The sequence below is a fragment of the Columba livia genome, chromosome 6 (genome assembly GCF_036013475.1).
Source record: "Columba livia isolate bColLiv1 breed racing homer chromosome 6, bColLiv1.pat.W.v2, whole genome shotgun sequence".
NCBI lineage: Eukaryota > Metazoa > Chordata > Aves > Columbiformes > Columbidae > Columba > Columba livia.
The window spans coordinates 15,213,424-15,232,287 of NC_088607.1; the positions used below are offsets into that span (position 1 = coordinate 15,213,424).

The following is an 18,864-nucleotide window of genomic DNA, read 5'->3' on the forward strand; positions in this document are numbered from 1 at the left end:
CTCCCTATTACATTTCAAACTCCCCCCTATGTACTACTCATGACTAAATCAAAAGTCCATCCTCCACTTGGCTTCTCTGAGTGGTCATTCTAAGAACTGCTCATTTATCCAGGCTAAAAATACAGTCTTTGCATCATTTTTTTACATTATATCTACCCAGTCTATATGGGAGTAATTAATATCTCCCATTATCATTGTTTTTTCTCTGCTGACATCCCCTTAAAGTCCTCCAGCTGTTTTTCATTCCGTTGTTCTAATCAGGTGGTCGACAGTATATGCTCACCATTATACATATGTCATATATGTAATTGTTCTCTGGTAGTTTAAACAAAAATTCCAGGTGCCTTTTTTTTTCTTCCCCCTCCCCCCAATTTTTTTTTTGCTTCCCCTTTCTGGAACCCAGGCAAAGGTAGTAGCTTGAATCATTTTCTGTGGCTTCACATCTTGAGCTGCTGCTCTGGCAATCATCTTCCTACTGAAATGAGACGAGATCTTACATGGGCTTGGGTTTTTTGTTGTCCTTGTTGCTTTCTTAAAAATAAAATTCACATGTTTGATGTCTAGCTCTGGGCTTTGCTCCATGAAAATGTCTTTCTTCGCCAACTCCTTCTTCAGTTTGCTGAATGTACATTTGTAACTGAAAAGAAAACTTCTATCACCTTGGAGAAGGGCAAAGATATTTTCTAGCTGCATGTGTTCTCCCTCATCTTTGGCAATGACAAAAAGCATTTTATGGTCATTGCTGGTTAAGATCAGATTACTGTGTATAAAAACATTCAGCTTTTTATACCCATACAGGAGTGCTTGCCAGGGTGATGGGTTTGGTAATCATTCCTTAATTTTTTCAATCGCTATTCAGAAACTGGCACTAAATTTGCCACTTTTCACTTCTTAATTACCAAGGCCAGCTTAAGCAGAAGGTTGCACACTGTATCGAGTAATTCATGGATCTCATATCTGGAAGGCTTTAAAGTTCTTGGGCAAGTGCCATCACGATTAATCATTTGTCGCTGAGCCTCCAGCACCTCCCTCACGCCTTTGCAGTGACCACAAACATGTTCAACATTGCGCGTAGTTTTGAACGCAGCTGTGAGTGCAGGACATCGATGTCTGATGGCATTCTGGAGCGCTGCCTCTGTTGTTGTCATGTATCAGGTTTGGGGCTCTTTCATGAGCAACTTGAAGTTTTCAAACTCTTTGCATCCTACATTTTGAGGCACCTTTGTCAGGTTGTTGGTGTGGAAAGCTTATGAGGTGCAATGGTCTGTTCCTCTTGTTTCTCTCCTAGGGTGCACCAAACCTTCCTCTGTGCTACCTGTGTGCTTGGTTGAGTTAATGTTTTGTTGTTTCCTGTTTCTGTAGCATTTATGGCTTTGGCCAAGCTCTTTAATGAATTGATACCCACAAGGCTGCATTTTCTGCTAATCACCCCATTAAGAGCTTTGGAACTATACTGAGATTGACACCCATCTTGAAAATTTGACTGAATCAGACCAAGACTGGATAAGTTCCTGCAAATTTCCTGACAGTCAGCAGCGGTACAGAGGAAAGCTATTACAGCTGACCCTCTCCCCTCGAGTGGAGGAAAAGCAGAACCCAGCAGTTACCTGTTTCTTCAGCAGCAAAATGGCTCATCTGTCACACATGTGTGTGACCAACTGTGCTGTCGCATGTGAAAATAAGTGTCATGCAGCGGAGATGTGCTTTGTGTGTGCAAGGGACAGTGGCACTGGAGCAAAGCACACAGAACCAAATTGAGTCTGCTTTTCTTTGGATCATGGTGGGTCTCAGCCTAAGGAAAAGGTGTCTTATGATCCTATGCTTTCCTTTGCTTTACTAAGGGCAGTTGTAAAACCCTGTGGACACATCTAGGGTGGAAAAATATTTGGTCTTGTATTGATCATCAACACTCATCTTGGGGGTTTAATATGTATTTATTTGGATTTGGAAGGCATCTGTGTCTAAATGAAGGGCTTTACCATCTTCCTACATTATTTCCAATCTTGATTTTTTTTTTAACCCATCTTGAGACTTTTGGAGATATAGCAAAAGAACTACCTAAAGTCATATATGCTGCAGACAGCTCAGCTCTTTCTGCTCTGTCCTGGTTCCAGTGAATGTTTCCTTATCCCTTCAAAACAGTTACAGGTTGACCTCATGCTCACCTTGCTGCGTGCACCCTTCCTTTTGTTACAAAGGTGATCTTGTCTAGCCCGGTTATTCAACCCTTCAGCTTTCCTGTTCCTTTAATCAAGACAAGCTCCCTGCTGTAAACCCCTGATTACACCTGTCCAGCTTCCAAATCTATTGCTTTGCATTCGCATTAATATTACAATTACTGACAACACATTGTCTCGTGCGCTGAAATCCATCCTAAACCTAATGAATATCTCCTCTGATAGTCTGTCCATCTCTAGGGAAGCTGCTATTGCTTGTGACAATCAAACTCTGAAAAAGTGATCTAATTGCTGCCCTCTTCATCCATGCTGCGTGCGCTCCATGGTGGTTTGCAGGCTCCTGCCCAGCAGTGTCAGTCACGGTGTTCCCCTTCCCACTGTCTTGTGGATCGTGGTATGTGTCACCCTGTGCTCTCCTTGACTGCTTCTCATCTGACTGTGTCAACTCTTGCAGGATGCTGGATGTGCAGTTGCATCCGTAGTGTCAGAACATGGCCCAGAAGCTGTGCTTGGATGGCGTGACTTTTGTCACACAGCAAATGCTTGTCAAAGGTTAATTTTGTGTTTCTTCTCACTGACTTGGATGGATGTTCAAAACCGCAGCATTGTCTCCTTGGCCTGTGATCAGTCGTGGTCTCCTCTAGGATTTCACTTTTTTTTTTTTTTTTTTTAAATTCTAGGGAAAAAAAAAATAAAAGAAATCTACTTTGTTAGGTTTTATTTCAGTGTGGGATGGAGTACAGATATTTGTGTCACCTCCTCCCTGCAACGGGCCTGGGACAAGCATTTAGTATTGGCTTGCATTATTCTACCTTTGTAATCCAAAGTTTGCTGCAGGGAACAATCCTGTCCTGGCGAGAAAACCGAGATAATATCTCTCTCTCTCGTTACTATAAATCATTTAACAAAGGCAATATATTGGAATTAAGCCATATTCCTCAGAATAAGGCACCTTCCTCCTTAGCTTTCACTGAGGTCTCAACTTGACAGGATGTCCTCTGCGTTTGGTTCTTCTTGGCTCAGGACTCCCCAGAGGACTTCATTGAAAAGCTCACAGGGTGTGGATAGAAACAGGGTTTGTGTGATATGGTAAATATAATTTGCTGGTAACTGGCAGAGGGTTACAAAATTGAATTTGTGCCTTTTTTCTCACTTTTATTTGTTTGTACTTGTGATTCAGTGCTGCCTTCCTAAGACTGTGGTACCCCACATTTCCGCTGGGCAGGTTTCTTTCTCACCTTTCCCTGCTTCCCGCACCATCTCTCCGCAGCAGGAGCTCTGCCTAATCTGGGCTCTCCCTTGGGCATGTGAGATGCTGCCCCAGGGAGGAGCCCCAGCCTCCTTGTCCGGGGCCACGACAAAGGCTGACTGAACCCTGGGAAGGTGCAACGCGCGTCTATGCGCTCTGTCCAACCCATTGCTGACCTGTAGGTTTGCAGGCTCTTGGCAGTGTGCTGCTGCCTGGAGCAGAGCTACAGAAAACTGTTTTGCTGTATGGTCCACGGCTGCCTGTGCAAGCCTCACTTCACTGCAGCTGGCCCATTTCATTCAGGCATCTGCTGTGCTGATGGAGAAGGTGCCACTTTCAGAATGGGGTTGCCTTGAGTACCAGCCACGCAGGAACCAGACTCTTGCAAATCAGGAATTTACCGTCTGTCCCCTTGCCCCATTTCTGTGTATTTGTACTGCAGGACCAGAGAGCAGGCAGTTTGTGGGTGCAAATCCTGGTTCCACTGAATCCCATAAAGGCCATGGGATTCGATGGAGCCATTTTTTGTTCCCAGTGCTTCCCTGCCACTGGCGTCTCTGGGGCTGTAACGATGTTGAGTTCGGTGCAAGACCAGGTGAGAAGATCGTTTTCTGCCCTAATGTCTTTTTGCATATTTTCTGTTCCTATGTCAAAATGGATATTGGGGAGACTTGCTGTAGAATCTGCCTTGAAAGTTTTACCTCTGAGATGCCAGGCCCTGCTCGGTGTTAAGTGAAATTGTCTGCAGCTCATTAACATCAAAGCATTTTCTCCACTGGTCTGGGCAGCTCAGTAGTAACCAGCAGATGAACCAGAGAGCAGCTACGCTCTCCACTAAGCTTTGCCTGCAAACAATTAACATCAAAGGGGAGCCACTGTGAAACACGGGAAAAAACAACACTCCCACTGCAGCAAGTCTCATGGCTGGTGGGGAAGTGGGGGGAGGCTGGAGCTCTGACCCAGCTAGAGAGTTTGTGCCAAGATTTTTGCAGGAGTGAGCAGAAGGGTGGCTGCTGGGGCCTGCTGATACTGTTGGGCAAGAAAATAGTGGATCCACTTTGATTTGAACAAAACTGCCTGATGGTGTTGGTGGCAGCATGGTGGAGGCTCTGGTGTATCAGACCAGGTCCAGCCTGATTCTGGGATCAAGTCAGATCTGCCGTCCCCTTGGTATGTTGGTGATTGCTCACTAAGCTGTTGGTCTTGCTGGGTCTCCTGCGGGCAGCCCCACTGTTTGCTACAGCCTTCATCTCCATCCCTCTGGAGCTTCGGCTAGTGATTCCAGATGTTGCTGCCCTTTTTTTAAGTGGATCTTTACCCTCTGTTTGCCCTTCCCCACAGGATGCCTGTGGAATTAAACCATTTTCCAGATTACAGGACCATTGTCTTCCTCTAGCTCTCGAGCATTTTCTCCTGCATTATGTACTGGATCCTCTAGTTCATACTTTCTTCATCCTCTCTGCTTTGGCGGTGGGTAAGAAATCCAAGTTGTTGACATTTATCACACTGTCAGTCTGTGATCAGCCCTGGGCAGGCAGCAGGGTTTTGAAAATTAATTAATTCTCATACTTACCTACTGATTGCTTTACTACAGCTCATACATGTTCCACAGATCAGAAGCTTTTTGGTAGGCTCTGTACCAGTGCAGAGTAGAAACGTGGGGCTGTCTTAAAGAGTTTGGTATCTAAACATCAGTCTAGGAAAAAAGGATTGCAAAAAAAGAGAGCAATGAAACCAGAAATGTCTATTAATAAAGTGCTGGGGGTCAAGATTAGAGATAGTATAACCATAGCAAGATGTGCCAGCCTGTGCCATCCTGCGAGCTCTGCTGCGGGAGTGCTAACCTCCAGCTGCAGGGCACAGCCAAAATGCTTAAAGCCACCAGGACTCATGGGTCAAAGTTATAGGATGTGACTTTCAGGCAAGGTACTTTCTCCAGAGGGCAGGCACGCTTTGCGGAAAAGCATACCTAGTTCTGTTTGAGCTTGCTTGAGAAAAGTATTTTAAAAACCAATCAGGTGGTCTGAAGAACAGCTAATACCATCTGGGCAATAGTCAAACTGCAACAGAAGAGGAACTATGGGAATTTATCTCGTTCACCCTAGAAAAAGGAGGGCCATGTGGAGGCTGTGCATGGAATTGTGTTAGGGGAAGGCTGAGGAGAAAAGATGCTTAAAAGAGCACTGCCTGGGTGTAAGTGGATTGAGGAAAATGGGCCACTGGTGTGTTGGGATCAGGTCTGCAGTCACTAGAGAAAGGAAATTTGGGGGCAGCCTCCTGAAAGGAGTTAGCGGCAGCAAGGAACCAAACTTGCTCTGAAATGGAGATTGCTAAATTCAAGACTCTAATGATATGACCCAGTTGCAGGGATGAGAACTGAGTGCAGAAGAAACAAGATGATGGTAAAAACTTGATGGCCGATAGCCATGCTGGCAGCAAGCTCACCACCACTAAGTTTATTTAGTGAGCATCGGAGCAAGAGAAGCATCTTGCAAGGAAGAATTTGCAGGAAGGCTCTTGTGGATGCCACAGTGGGCAGGTGCTGGTCCTGGTGTATCTGGACTGGTAAGGTGCAGCCATTGGCCTCTGTAGCAGCTTGTCAGCACTGTTCTGGCTACCACCCAGACTGCATACAGAAGTTCCCCGCTAGAGTCTTGAGCATTCATGTTGCAAACGTTTTGTTTAGATCATCTGCCGCCCAGGGAAGAAGTAATTCTGTGGCTAGTATAGCACCTAACGGAGTTTTGAACTGTCTCGAGCAAGCATCCTGTCTGCATTTTGACTGGAAAGAAGCTCCCTCATGGCCAACACAAGGACTCTGGAAATGAAGATGCCAATGGTTCATCACCCTGAAAAAGGGGTGGAACAAAGACCAGGATATCACCAACAAATGGGGTGAGGTACAGCTAAAGGGATCATTCCTGAGCAGAGGTGTTCAAAGAGCTTTCCCATTGTTTGTAGCAGAGAAATTCTCCATAGGTCATGCTTTCCTTCTTTCCACCACTGATGGCTTTCAAAGCAGGACTGGGATTTCCTGGTCACTAAACCAGGCTCCTCTACTCATGGAAACAAGCTTTGCATTGCCCTCTTCACAAGGCAGCTGCATCTTGAAACAGGCTTCTTGCCTCTTGCTACTCTGGTTGCTGTCTGGTCTGGGAAGTTCCACCTCCTACAGTTAAAAACCATCCTCTGACCTTCTCCACAAGAAAAGAGCCAATTAATAATCTGACCATTTGGATTCAGATAGATCTATCCCTTTCTTTAAATTTACACTCTTTCTGCACTGAAGCTTCCCTGGTACACTGGCAGAGCAGTCATCACACCTGTTTTTCTTTCCTTTTGCTGGACTAGCCAAACCGAGCTGTCCTGGTCTTCTTTTGTAGGGCAGGGTCATTGCTGTCCTGCCTGTGTGCACCAAGAGCCTACCCTGTGCTTCCTGTGCCCTTTGAATAGGACAACTGGCTCACTGCAGCTGTGACCGCACCTGAACAGCGGCTTGGACTCTTCCCTGGCCCTGCAGGAAATACCCTGTCTGGGACATCCAGCTCACACATCTGCACACAGCCAGCTTTGACCCCTCCGCCTTTCACCCCCCCAGTCGCGTGTGGCTTGGCAAAGGCAAGGGTAATGGCTGCGGGGGAATAAAGACCTGGGCTCACGGCAGGGTGTAGGGTAAAATATTACAGCTTTCCGAGCTCATTCCCTGAGTGTGAAGGAAGCTGGTGCTGATGTTTTTCTGCCACACAGGCATCATGCAGTACCAGGCCTGTCCCTCACCTTCCAACCTGCTCAGCGTGTGTTGTCAGATTGGCGTTGGTGCCTCAGCAGCCCCTTGCGCGGCCCGGGCTCTGTTGTTGTGGTGTGAGGCTGGTGGGTAGATGGACACTGCTGGAACAGGGGAGGTGACTGGGTCAGGGAGCTGTCACTGCGGGACCAGCCATCGCAGCCCAGTGACTTTGCTTCTCATCACGGCCACCTGCAGACCTCGTGTTTCCAACTAGTCCAGCGTGGACGAGATTTCAAATCTTCTTGACGGAAAGCTATGTGGCCCCCTGAGGGTGGGCTGTCTCCTTAGGGGACGGTGGCCCCGCCGGGGTGCAGTGTACCCCCGACGGAGGGACAGCGGCTCGGGAAGGCCGGTGCCCCCAGCCCGCCGGTGCCCCCAGCCCGCCGGTGCCCCCAGCCCGCCGGTGCCCCCAGCCCGCCGGTGCCCCCAGCCCGCTGCCGCCCCTCGGGGCACGGCGGCCCCGCAGCTCCCGGGCGGCGGGAGGCGACAGCGCCCCGCAGCGGCGGAGGGTGGTGGTGCCGCACGTGCGGGCAGGGGGCGGCCGCGCATGCGCGCGGCGGGCAGGAGCCGGCGGCGCGGGGCGGGGCGTGGCGGCGCCTGCGTGGCGCGGCCAGGCGGGCGCTGACGGCGGGTGGGCGTGGCGCGGCGCGGCGCGCGGCCCTTCCTTCCCGTCCCTGCCCCCCTGGCCGTGCCCGCCGCCCCCACCCCCACCCCCGCCCGCCGCCCAGAAGATGGCGAGCCCGTGCGGGCGGCAGCAGTGCTCCATCGAGAGGCGCGGCGTCCGCCACCAGCTCGATTCGTGGCGACACAAGCTCATTCACTGTGTAGGTGAGGGACGGCGGCGCGGCGGGGAGGCCGGGCCGGGCCCCGCGGTGGTGGCGGCGGCGGGGGGGAGGCTCCGCCGGCGAGGGGCCGTGAGGCGAGCGGCGCCGCGGCCTGCGGGCCCGCCCCCCTCCCCCCGCCGCTGCGGGCCGCCGTGAGGCGAGTGGCGCCGGGCCGGGCCCCGCCCTTCGCCGGGGAGGGAGCCGGGAGGGGGGTCCTGCCCTGCCCTTTTGTGCGGCCCCTGTCAGCGCCGCGCCCGCTCCTCCCCGCCCGGCCCGGCCGCGGCCCCTTCAAACTTGTTTACGGCGGGGCCGGGGCCGCGCCCGCCGGCGGGGAGCGGCCGGGCTGTCACTGCCCATCCGCCGCCGCGGGAGGCGAGGCGAGCCCGGCCCGTCCGCCCCGGCCCGCCGCCGTGAGGCGAGGCGGGCGGGAGGAGGGAGGCCGAGGAAGCCGGCGCTGGCGCCCCCGCCCTGAGCCCCAGCGGGAGAAGCACCGGGGGGAGTTTCGGGGTGGGGAACGAGGTGGCGGGGCCGGCGGAAAGTTGCGGGTCGGGTGCCGGATCGACGCCGTGGATCCGGAGCGGGGCCGTGGGGGTTAAAAGGATGTGTGATTGCTTTTCTCTTCTCCCCCCCCCCCCTTTTTTTTTTCACTCCTCCTCTATGGTGCGCGTTTGTTGTTATGGAGGCTCCTTGCAATCAGATATTTGGGGTTTTTGAAAAAGAAGTCCCCAATATGTTTTCATCACGAATAACTTTCTCCATTCAAAATACAGATTTTTGCCCTTTTCTCTTTCCCTAGTGAGAAATCGAGGCCTTTTCTACCGGTCCCAAAATACACATAAGCGCCAGCTCTAGGCCAGCAATTCGGTGGGTGTCTGCAAATATAGTGAAATGGGTTTGACAACAGTAGATTATGAACGTGCCGCATAATCTTAAAAATTGCTAACCATAACACTGGTATGTCTCTTCTTGTTTGACCTCCTGCTTTTAATTGAGCACAAATGCTCATTTTATTTTTAAATATGCAAATATGGCCATAATCTGCCAGTGACTGCTCAGTGTAGGTAATCTGTAATAACACTCACAGATTCACTTTAGTTCCTTGTGTGCAGAGTTAAACCTCTTATTGTCAGTTAGCTCGGCATCCTAGTTCATGATCAGGGATTTAAATCACCGTTTTTGGTTACACCAGGAGTTGTAACTGCTGCTGTATATATTTTTGGCTTCATCTAAATGTTTAAATTTCTGTAACATAGAAGTGTGCACTAGGTGCTTGTTAACTCCAGATTAATACAAGCAATTAACTTATTTTAAGCATAAAGCAATTCAAGGGCAATACATTGCTGAGAAACTCAGACTCTACACGAAAGTGCTGAGTTTTCTTTCCAGCCAGTTATTGATGCTTCTAGAAGCAGTTTGTGGAGTTTTATTTTGATTCTAGGTTTGCTATATTAGGAACGTTTTTGTTTGCTTCCACCTCTGCTTGAACCAGATTTATTTTACTTCTGTCTCCTTTTCTCGTCTACCTTGACTGCTGGAGATCACCTGTTCTAGTCCTTTCTGAACTCGCTACTTGCAATATGTCATCTTGTCCTCCTTTTGGTCCCTCCTGCTTTGTCGGTGGGTCCTTAATTCCTTCAGTGGAGAGCTGTCCTGCTGCTCAGAGTTTAACCAGATAGCTGTGAGGAGTAAATGTGGGGGGGAAGAAAGAAAAGACAGTTTCAAAGCTGCTGTTGAAGATCTCGTGTTGGGTTGAAATGCAAGAATTGTGTGTATTCGTTATGCTGTTCTTTGGGAAAATCTTGGGTAGCTGGAGAAGTTTGTGTTATGTACAGACTCAAGGAAAACACTATGTTATTAAAGTTCTTAGCAACCATAAGTGCTAAAACTTAAACCAAACACCACCTGCACCCCCCATTTTTACACGCCCTGTGCCACTTCCCTAGAGCCATTTAAATTGCCACCTCCAGGAGAAGTTGCTTTCTCCTCTGTCTGTTCCATGTCTCTTCCTCATGCTTAATTCTGATACACATTTTATTCCTCCAAAAGATTTCCCTTTGTGAAAGTCCCACTGTGTGTGTGTTTAACAAAAGAAACTGTGAACTCTGTTAAGCACAGAGTTGACTGGGATTTTTGGAGATAAAGTACAAAACCATTTAAAAAAAAAATAAAGTCCAAAGTGTAACAGTGCTATGTGACTTTTATCTTGATGACACGATGTCATAAATAGTTTCAACTTCAAATTGATCAGCTTTATGAGATCTCAGGACCTGCCCTGTTCCTAGTATGAACTTTACATAAATTATTGGGTCATATAAATGTGTTAATTGTTACCTTATTTTGGTTTTGATATTTTTTCCTAGAATTACAAAAGGTTTATTGCACCATCCCAGGATATCCAGCTGAAATCATGCTGTGATCTTAACTTCTTTCTCCCTAATACGTCTCCGTTGTCTTTGTAAGTGGGTTTTGACAATGTTCCTTGAGGTTTGGAAGCTGAGCTGTTAAATGATGTTCTGTTTTACCTTGACCATTTGTAGAAGTCTTTAAGAATTTGTTCCTGTGATAAATACTAATAGATAAATCTGGCGAAGCAGAGTATGAGAGAATTCTTGTTACTTCAGAAATACCCATTCATAGTTCTGGAAGTAAATATGAGGTGTGTGGGATTCTCTGTGTCAGCACCATTCCCTGAAAAGTCATGCTAATACCACACAGTGTGGTAGTCAGAAAAAATAAAGCCTGTGGCTTGAACTAGTGCATTTAGCAATAAATATGTCTTAAGTAATTCACTTTCCTCTCTATGTCTTGCTTCTGCACTAGTCTGCTCTCTTGGACTGTGGCTTCAGGACAGTTTGTCAAACTAAGCTCATGTTCTCAAGGGGAGCAAAACCTCGGGAGGACTCAGCCGCCACCGTTGCCACAGAAAGACAGTTCAGGGAGGTATGCAAGTAGAAAACACCATCTTTTGGAGGGAGCTGAAGAATTTTTTGCTTGATAGCTCACTGTTGGGTAAAGCAAATAAGTACTAGTGCTAGCACAAGGAAGAGGGAGAGAATGCATAGCTGGTGGAAAGGAGAAGAGTGAGAATGGAGCAGCAGAGACGCAGATCGTTTTGAACTGTCACGAAGTTGCACATTTGATTATACCAGCACAGCTTTTTGTGAGATGTGGCTCAGGGAACTGATCTGGCTTAAACCTTCCTTCCTCATTGTGCATTTTGAGCCTCTTTTTTGGGGGAGGGAGGTGGTGTTGCTGGCGGGGGGCAAGTCCTGAAGAGTTCTGTTGATGCAGTGGTGCAGCTGAGGGAGCATCATGCTGCCTCATGGGCACAGAAGGGGCATCTGAGCTCTCATTGTGGGGAGATGCATTGGGCTGTTGAACCACAGTGTAGGAGGGCATGCAGGACTGGTGTGTGGTCTTGATGCCCTGGTAGGACTTTGATTCTAGAGACACCATACTGTTTGATAACAGTTTGATGCTGACATATGTGCTCTCTATACCAGTCTTGAGTGTTAGCGTTCCTCTCAGTGGCCAAAAGCAGATACCTAGAGACAAATTCATGTGGAGATTTTTAAATTTTCTCCACCTCTCCCAGCCTCCAGGCACTTGCTATTCAGGCACTTGCTGAATTGGAAATGGTTGATGAGGTCAGAATGGGGAGTTTGAGGGAGGTGAGAATCTGCAGATCCCTGAAACTCTCCTGACACCTTTTATACAGGCGGTAATAGCATTGTGATGCTGTGTGGTTACTGGAGTGATAGTATGAGGTGGTCGCATGCATTTCTACTAGCTGGTGATTCTTGGCCCTTTGTTAAATATTAGCTGTACTGTTAGAGGCTCTCTGACTGAATTGCAGCTTGTGTTGGGGGGTGGGGGCAGGAAAGGAATGTAGCAGCGATCCTGGTTTTGGGAGCAAAATTATGATTTAAAGGGAAAACTGTAACATTCACTTAATATTTCCAACCATCTTGAGCTCTGGCATTGTTTCATTGAGATGCTGCTTAGCTGTTGATTTTACTCTTAAGCTGTCAAAATAAGCTGAAGTAATTTCCTTTTTTGTTTTTTTTTTAAATGTTTGTTGCTGGTGAAATACTGCAGCCTAAGTACCTGATCTGTTTCTGTGTACTAAATTGTTGAATAGTGGTGGTCTTTCATCATCGCAGATACTTAGGACTAAAGTGTGGATCATGTGGAAGATATATGATACATCAGGAAGTATTAGAAGCTAATATTAATCAGGAGAAGGTGTGTAACAGTTGAATAAGTCTAAAATCTTTATTACGTTTTCTTATCTTGATTGTTGCTTGGGTATAGTTCCAGCCTGTATGAGATATGAATTAACTGCTGCTTTCAAACAGTTAGCTGTGTTATCTCGTTGGTTTGGAAGTAGGCTTGAGTCTCCAAGTGTTTAATGTGGCTGTATTAGAGTTCAAAGGTCAGACTGTATTCCTTTGTTCCAAAATGAGAAAGCTTATTATAGCCCTGTTTTTGATGAAAAAATAATAAAAAAGGCAAGGTAAAGTAACTGCTAAAGTAAAAGCTTAAATGTATGGCTATTCTAAACTAGTATCTGTTTTAGATATGCCCCCACCAAATGTGCAGGTGGTACTATTTGCCTTATTTCAGCCTGCACATAATGTAGACTCATCTTGCGGCTTTTTTTTTTAATTAATACAAACCCATTGTATGTAAACTTTACAACATAGTGGCTGCAGTCTTGTTCAAAAAGATCTGGTCTACACACAAACATTTTTGCCTGTTGGCGGGATGGATACAGGGAGGGAGAAACACCCTTTCATGACAAAGTTATGCCAGGAAAAAAAATGAAGCAGTTGTCATTTAAAAATAAAAATCTTTAGTTGTAAGGAGTGAAATTTACAGCTTGATATTTAGTTTTACTTTAAATGTGCATGGGAGGATGGTATGTGTCTGAAGAACTATAGAAGTTGAACTGTGGGGGATGAATCTAGATCTGTTTCAAATATCTCTTCGGATTCACTATAAATCACTTCAGAATTGCCCTTGTTTCCCTATTTGCAAATGAAAAATAACCTCTACCCTGACAAGGAGAATGTTCACCGAACAAAGCATATTAAAAAAGAAATCTTCATAATCACTTTATATTATACCATCTTGAGTTCTCCTGGTGGCTGCGACATGAAGTTTTGAACTAGGCCAAATCACTTGGTTTGTTTCTCATTTTAACAAAAATCTGGTTTAATTTGTGTGAAGTAGTAACTATCACTGCAGTGTGGGAAGTTTTCTTCTTGGAACTTGGTCATCCTGCATGAAATACAGGTTTTGTTTAATTGAATTTTAATGAAGAGCTGCTGACATTCAGAGTTCATCCACTTTTAGTCTAACTTCTTGAAATGAATTATGGTAATCCATCCTGCGCATGCAGGAAATAGTCCAAATTCACCCTGATCAAAATATTTGTAATATTTATGTTGAAATTTACATACTACGGATTTACAACTTTGTGGTATGGTGCAATTTTAAAACAGTATCCAAAGGACTGTTCATAATTTTTAAGCCATTTTTGACAGTTTTGTGCTGTGTATTGATTGCAATCTAAATACTGTTATGTACAATAGTACAATAACTGCACTTTCATTAAGAATGGATGATACACAATCCCATTTCTTGTGCTCAGCGGTCTAAGTCCTTATTCTACAGTACTTAAATGGCTTAATGCTCTGCCGTCTTAGGCTATCTTACATGCAGAGAAGTGCTGTCTTGTTTGTTTTTGTTTGGTTGGTTTGTTTAAGAACTTGTGTTCTTTCATGGCTAATAGGAAACAACAATGAGAATACTCCCCATATATCAGTTTAGGCAAGGTTTGAGGAAAAACAGGCGTTCAATAGGGTTAAAGAAAGGTAGTGCTGTCATAATAATTGGGGCAGAGGGGACACTTCCACGGTATTTTACATGGGACTTTCCAGTCCTCTTCTTCACCCTCCTATGTATATATGCATTTTTTCTTAAAAGGATGAAGCTTTGGTTCTCAAAGGTTACTGGGATGGATATTTCTAATTCTCTGAGAAATACAAAACTTCTGGGATTTTCTGAGGGAGGGTTGGATGGAATGGGCTGAGCCAGTCTAGGCTCTAACTCTGGACAAAAGGGGCGGTAGTGCCAGTTTTTACTAAACAGACAGAAGACTGCAAAGCCAGCTAATCTTCTGGTCAAGCTCAGTAACCTGAGACATCCTTGCTAGGAGTGAGATGAGCAGGAGAGCTTATCTGAAGTGCTGGATGGGATCCTGTCCACGGTGTGAAGGGAAGGGGAGAGAACAGAATAGCCTGTTCCAAAATCAGGGAGTTTTCTAGTTTGTGTCTTCTGTCTTGTAACGGCACTACAGACTGGCGTTGTGTTTGACGGCAGTGCTGTCTAAGCTGGCTTAAATAGTGCCCTCTGTGCTGGCACAACTATATGTGACAGCTTGGGGAATCAGTTCCCTGACTAGACCTGACTGAAAAACAACCATTTTCTTCTTTTTTTTTTTTTTTGCTGCAACATCTGCAGAGGATGGAGAAGCAGAGAAAGAAGAGTTGAGGCTATTCAGCTGGTGTTGTCACACATGGACAAATCCAAGTTGTCTTTTGCTGAATAAGTGCTAATTTCTACATGCTACCTGTTCACTTACAGTAGCAAGAAGGTTGTTTCATTCTCCCTCTTCCTTCAAAGCACTGTGAGTTATACTGTGCTCTCTCCCTGATAATGAACTGTGGCCCTTGCTGTCCCAACCATGTTTGATGCTCTCATCCAGTACCTCTTAATAAGTGGAAACTTTATACCACTTTTCCCCAGTTTCTCTTCAGACTTCTGGGGTTCCTCAGTTTTCCGTGATAAATCCACGGGGGCTCAGCTTCTTTTGGGAGGTGAGAACTTCAACTTCTTTCTTTTTTCTCTAGAAGAATGCTGTACTGTTATTTTTCTGCACATCTTCAAGTCATTTACCTTTTACCACAGAGTTGGTTTGTCTTGTATGCTGTGTAGTATTGTCTGTTCTTTTGTGATGAGTTTACAAAAAAAATAATCTCCTAAAGCTGAATAGAAAATTTAAATTACACATCAACACTGCTGCCACATGAAAGATGAAGTGAAGGTTATGGTATTTCAACAGTTCTGCAGGACACCACTTCTTGTGTAGTGAAATTGCTCTTAGGTGATGTCTCTATCTGTTTTTTCCACTCATCTTACAGAGAAAAGATGGTACCCCTGTTACATTTTCCAGAAGCGACCGCAAAGTGGCTGCACAAGGAAGACTTGCAGGGAGACAAAGGATGTTCCTTGTGCCCTGAGGACCATGATATTTTATGGGAGGGAGAAGAGAGGGAGAAGAGAGGACTAGACAAGAGCCTAGTATTCATTAACAAAGGAAGCTTTCAGAAGCTGAATTCAGCAGTGTGGAAAGACATCAGAGGCCACCAGGCAATCTTAACTCTTGAGCTGAGTTTACTAATGAAAAAATTCCTGGTTCTATATGAACATTTTTTTTGCATACACTTATAGTACAGGCATTTCAGTATCTAGCTGGAGAGAGCTATGTAGATGGGGCTATCTGATGTAGTCTTTCACCTTCCTCTGCTGTTACTAGGTTAGGGTGGTGGCCATGTTTCAAAAGTGGAGTAACTGACAAGTGTAGAAAGAGGAACAAGTAGTCAAGCTACAGAGTTCTTCATTTCTTGATTGCTTTGTTCTTTAGTTATATTAACAAAGGGATGTGAAAGTTTCAGTCCACAGCTTGCAATTCCCCACCCTGATACTTCCAGGCCAGTACATAACGCTAATGCTCTCACCCTGTTCTCGTGAGCAGGAGTCCTACAGTCTTGGGCTTCTTAAAAAATATGCAAATACATTGGAATACTCAAAATGGGTTGTGATTAGACCTTACTGGCTTTGTTTAAATGCTGATAGCCAACTGACTTGCTTGGCTCTTGGCTTATTTGGCAGTTATTTTTCCTTTCTGTGGAGTTGTTGGAGATAGACGGGTGTTATACTAGATCTTGAGTTTGGTCATCTGGGTTAAGATTTGTAACCGTGGCAGAGGTGATGAAAACTGCCTTGTCATGATCTCTAGATACATTTCTGAAAACATGAATGTTTAGGTTATTCTACCTTATACTTGTGGGACAAAATAGTAGCAAGTATAACAATAATTTTGGTATTTATGGCTAAATGTGTAACTACTGCTTGCACATTTATCTTACTTTTTTGTACTTTTCTGTCCTCCTTATCCTGTGCATTCATACAAAGTAATACAAATGTAATCATCTGGAGCTGTATAGTAAGATACCACAAGAACCTAGTTCTTCTGTCTTGCAGGAGTATTTTTGTAAACTCTTCACAAAATTCTAATCCCTTGAACTTGCCTCTGCAATTTTTCTTTAGTGATGTGCATCAATTTGAGAGTGAACAGCTTCAGTGCTCAGTTGAGACAGGCCATGTAGAGGTCCGTGTTGTGTGTGTGATCTTTCGAATTCAGCAGGAATGCCATATTTATCTCTTGAACAAGCCTAAGCCAGTGAGGCAAGAACTGTATTTTGCCAGGGCTCTCTTAAATTAGTGATTTTCAACCTAGAGTTGCCAAGAAGCAACTGTGGAAAAACACGCCAATTGCCAATAGTTTAAATTGCGTGGGGTCTTTATGCTTTTTCAGGAGCCCACAGTTTGAAAATTGCTGCTCTAAATGATTTGTAAACAAGAGCTGTGGTTCCTTTCCAAAGTGGCTGTAGGTGTTATGGAGTATGAGCTGATACTTAGTCATCTATTAGATTAGTATTGAGTTTTATCTTTCCTTTCTCTTCTCATGCCTACCTATTTAAAAGTACATTCTATCAAAAAAATGTGTATCACAGAGGAGACTAACCCTGGAAAACTTCAACTGGGAAGCTAACTTCTGGAAAAAGGTTTGTGTGGTGTTAAGTAGATCTGTTTTAAGTGCTGCACTCCTATACTCAAAGCTTCTGTATTTTCCATTCCAAGAACCTTGCTGTGAAGGCCAAACTCCTGTTAGAGTTTGTGTTGGATCTCAAGATTTCATTAGCACTCCTCTCTTACACAGTTGGGAAGGCAACTTTGGACACACAGGCTTAAGTGTAAACTAATGTTGTCTCAGTGCCCTGAAACAAGAGGTTAACTGCCTTTCTGGTCTCAAGAGGGCATGGATTTATTTATTTTAGTGACTATGAGGTGCTTGAGGTATGGAATGGACACTAAGCTGTTCAGTAATCTCTAGGTGCACTGCTGTTCTGGGTATCAAAGCCTAAATAGTCTCCATCCTGATCACTCTTCCAGCTCACTCTGTTTTACCGGAACCATAGTTGAGTTCATAGACTGAGTGTGCTAACAGTAAAAAATTTAATACAGAGTTCAGAAGTTACTCTGCTCAACAAGTTACTCAGTTTCAAATTAGATTAAAAATTGACTTTGTAAGTTAAAGATGTTGCAGAGCTGTAGTCTTCTTTGCCATGGAGGCTGCACTCCTTGCCTATAACAGATTGGTTCTTGTTCCTAAATCATCTGTTTGCCTGTGACTAATCTTCAATTTGTATCTTCCTGCTGGTTGTACTTTGAACTGAATTGTGTGCTCCAAATAAGAACAGCAGTTAAAGCTTTAAATTTTCTCAACCCCTTGTAGCCCAAGGACTGTTCCTGCCCCTAGGATAGGAAATGCCTTATGCAGCTTTATGTATAATGGGAGAGGGTGGAGGGGAAGGCACGTAGGGTGAAGTCGATCACGGCTGCTTTGGTCTATACTTACTGGCATGTTGATGAACTTTAGCAGCTAAGTGCACTTGTGATGACACCTCACAAACTTCAGAAAATAAGTAGTTATTTTTGGATTTTTTTTTTTTTTTTTTAATTTTGCCCCATGACAAAAACTATAGAACCTACTTAAAAAGAAGCCTGTGCGAAAACACTAGTTCCCAAGAAAGCAGCACCTGTTGCTTGTCCTACTCATGGGCATTTCAGCATCCCGACCCTAAATCCTCCTGGATTTTCTTTCCTGTCTGGCCTGCTACTGTCTGGAACTTGGAGGGCTTTCCACTGCTGTAAGGGGAAGGGTAATAGTTCTTCCGTATTCAGTTTGAGGGAAGAGATGAGTGATTGTCTGATCTGTCCTTAAGGCAGATAGATCTTTGCTCTCAGCATGCTGTGGTGCTGCCTAGGAGGGCGTTTATGATTATGCCTGTAAGCAGCAGACAGCTAATTTCTGAACTCATTTGTTCTGGCAGACTTGCAGGGTTGGGAGTGCTTGAATTTATTGCATAGTTTAAGATTCTGTTGGTGGTGGCAAAACTTTCTTTAAAAAATTTAAAAAAATAATAATAAAAAAATCTTGCTCTGAATGCTGGATTACAACCCCATAGTTTTGCCAGTGCAGCTATATCAGCATCCTTTTGTAAGCTTGGCTCTGAAGTCAGGGTGTGATAAGCCTTGATTTTAGTGAGAGGTCCTATGGCGCATGGGACCTTAGCTGTGAGTGGGCCAGACCAAAAGCCAAGGAAAAGCCATGGATCTGGGCTGGTGGAGGAATCTGTACAAGTGGTGTCCTGTGCCCCTGAGCTACAAACTGTTGATTTTGAAAGGGCACTGGTGCCTGCTGGAGCCACTAGTGGTGGCTGGGTGTGACAGGTGAGGCTCTCCATGGACAAATTCCTGCTTTCCGTCAGCATGGCAGCCAGACTGCAAAGGGGCTTTGGTGGTTAATGCAATAACCAGCTCACTGTGCTGTCAGTCTACGCTCGGTGTGGGGCTGGGGGCTAAAGCTGAATGAGTCAGATGGTCTTGGGAACAGATCTTTTGCTTCAGGTCCCC

General features: G+C 45.4%; 1 protein-coding gene across 7 annotated transcripts in view; it reads left to right on the top strand.

Annotated features, from left to right (window-relative positions):
* The first annotated feature begins 7,884 nt into the window (after positions 1–7,884).
* LCOR (ligand dependent nuclear receptor corepressor) overlaps positions 7,885–18,864 on the top strand; it is a 60,473-nt gene continuing 49,493 nt past the window's right edge. For 2 of the 7 annotated variants that reach the window (XM_065068291.1, XM_065068289.1), the window contains exons 1-2: positions 7,885–8,037; positions 8,834–8,901. Coding sequence is in view for 2 of the 7 variants with exons in the window: in XM_065068287.1 (XP_064924359.1) it covers positions 7,945–8,041 (97 nt within the window). In the remaining 5 variants the exon portion in view is untranslated. Of the gene's footprint in view, positions 8,042–8,833; positions 8,902–18,864 lie in introns of all 7 variants that reach the window. The other 5 variants (XM_065068293.1, XM_065068290.1, XM_065068287.1 and 2 more) reach the window with 5 other exon arrangements.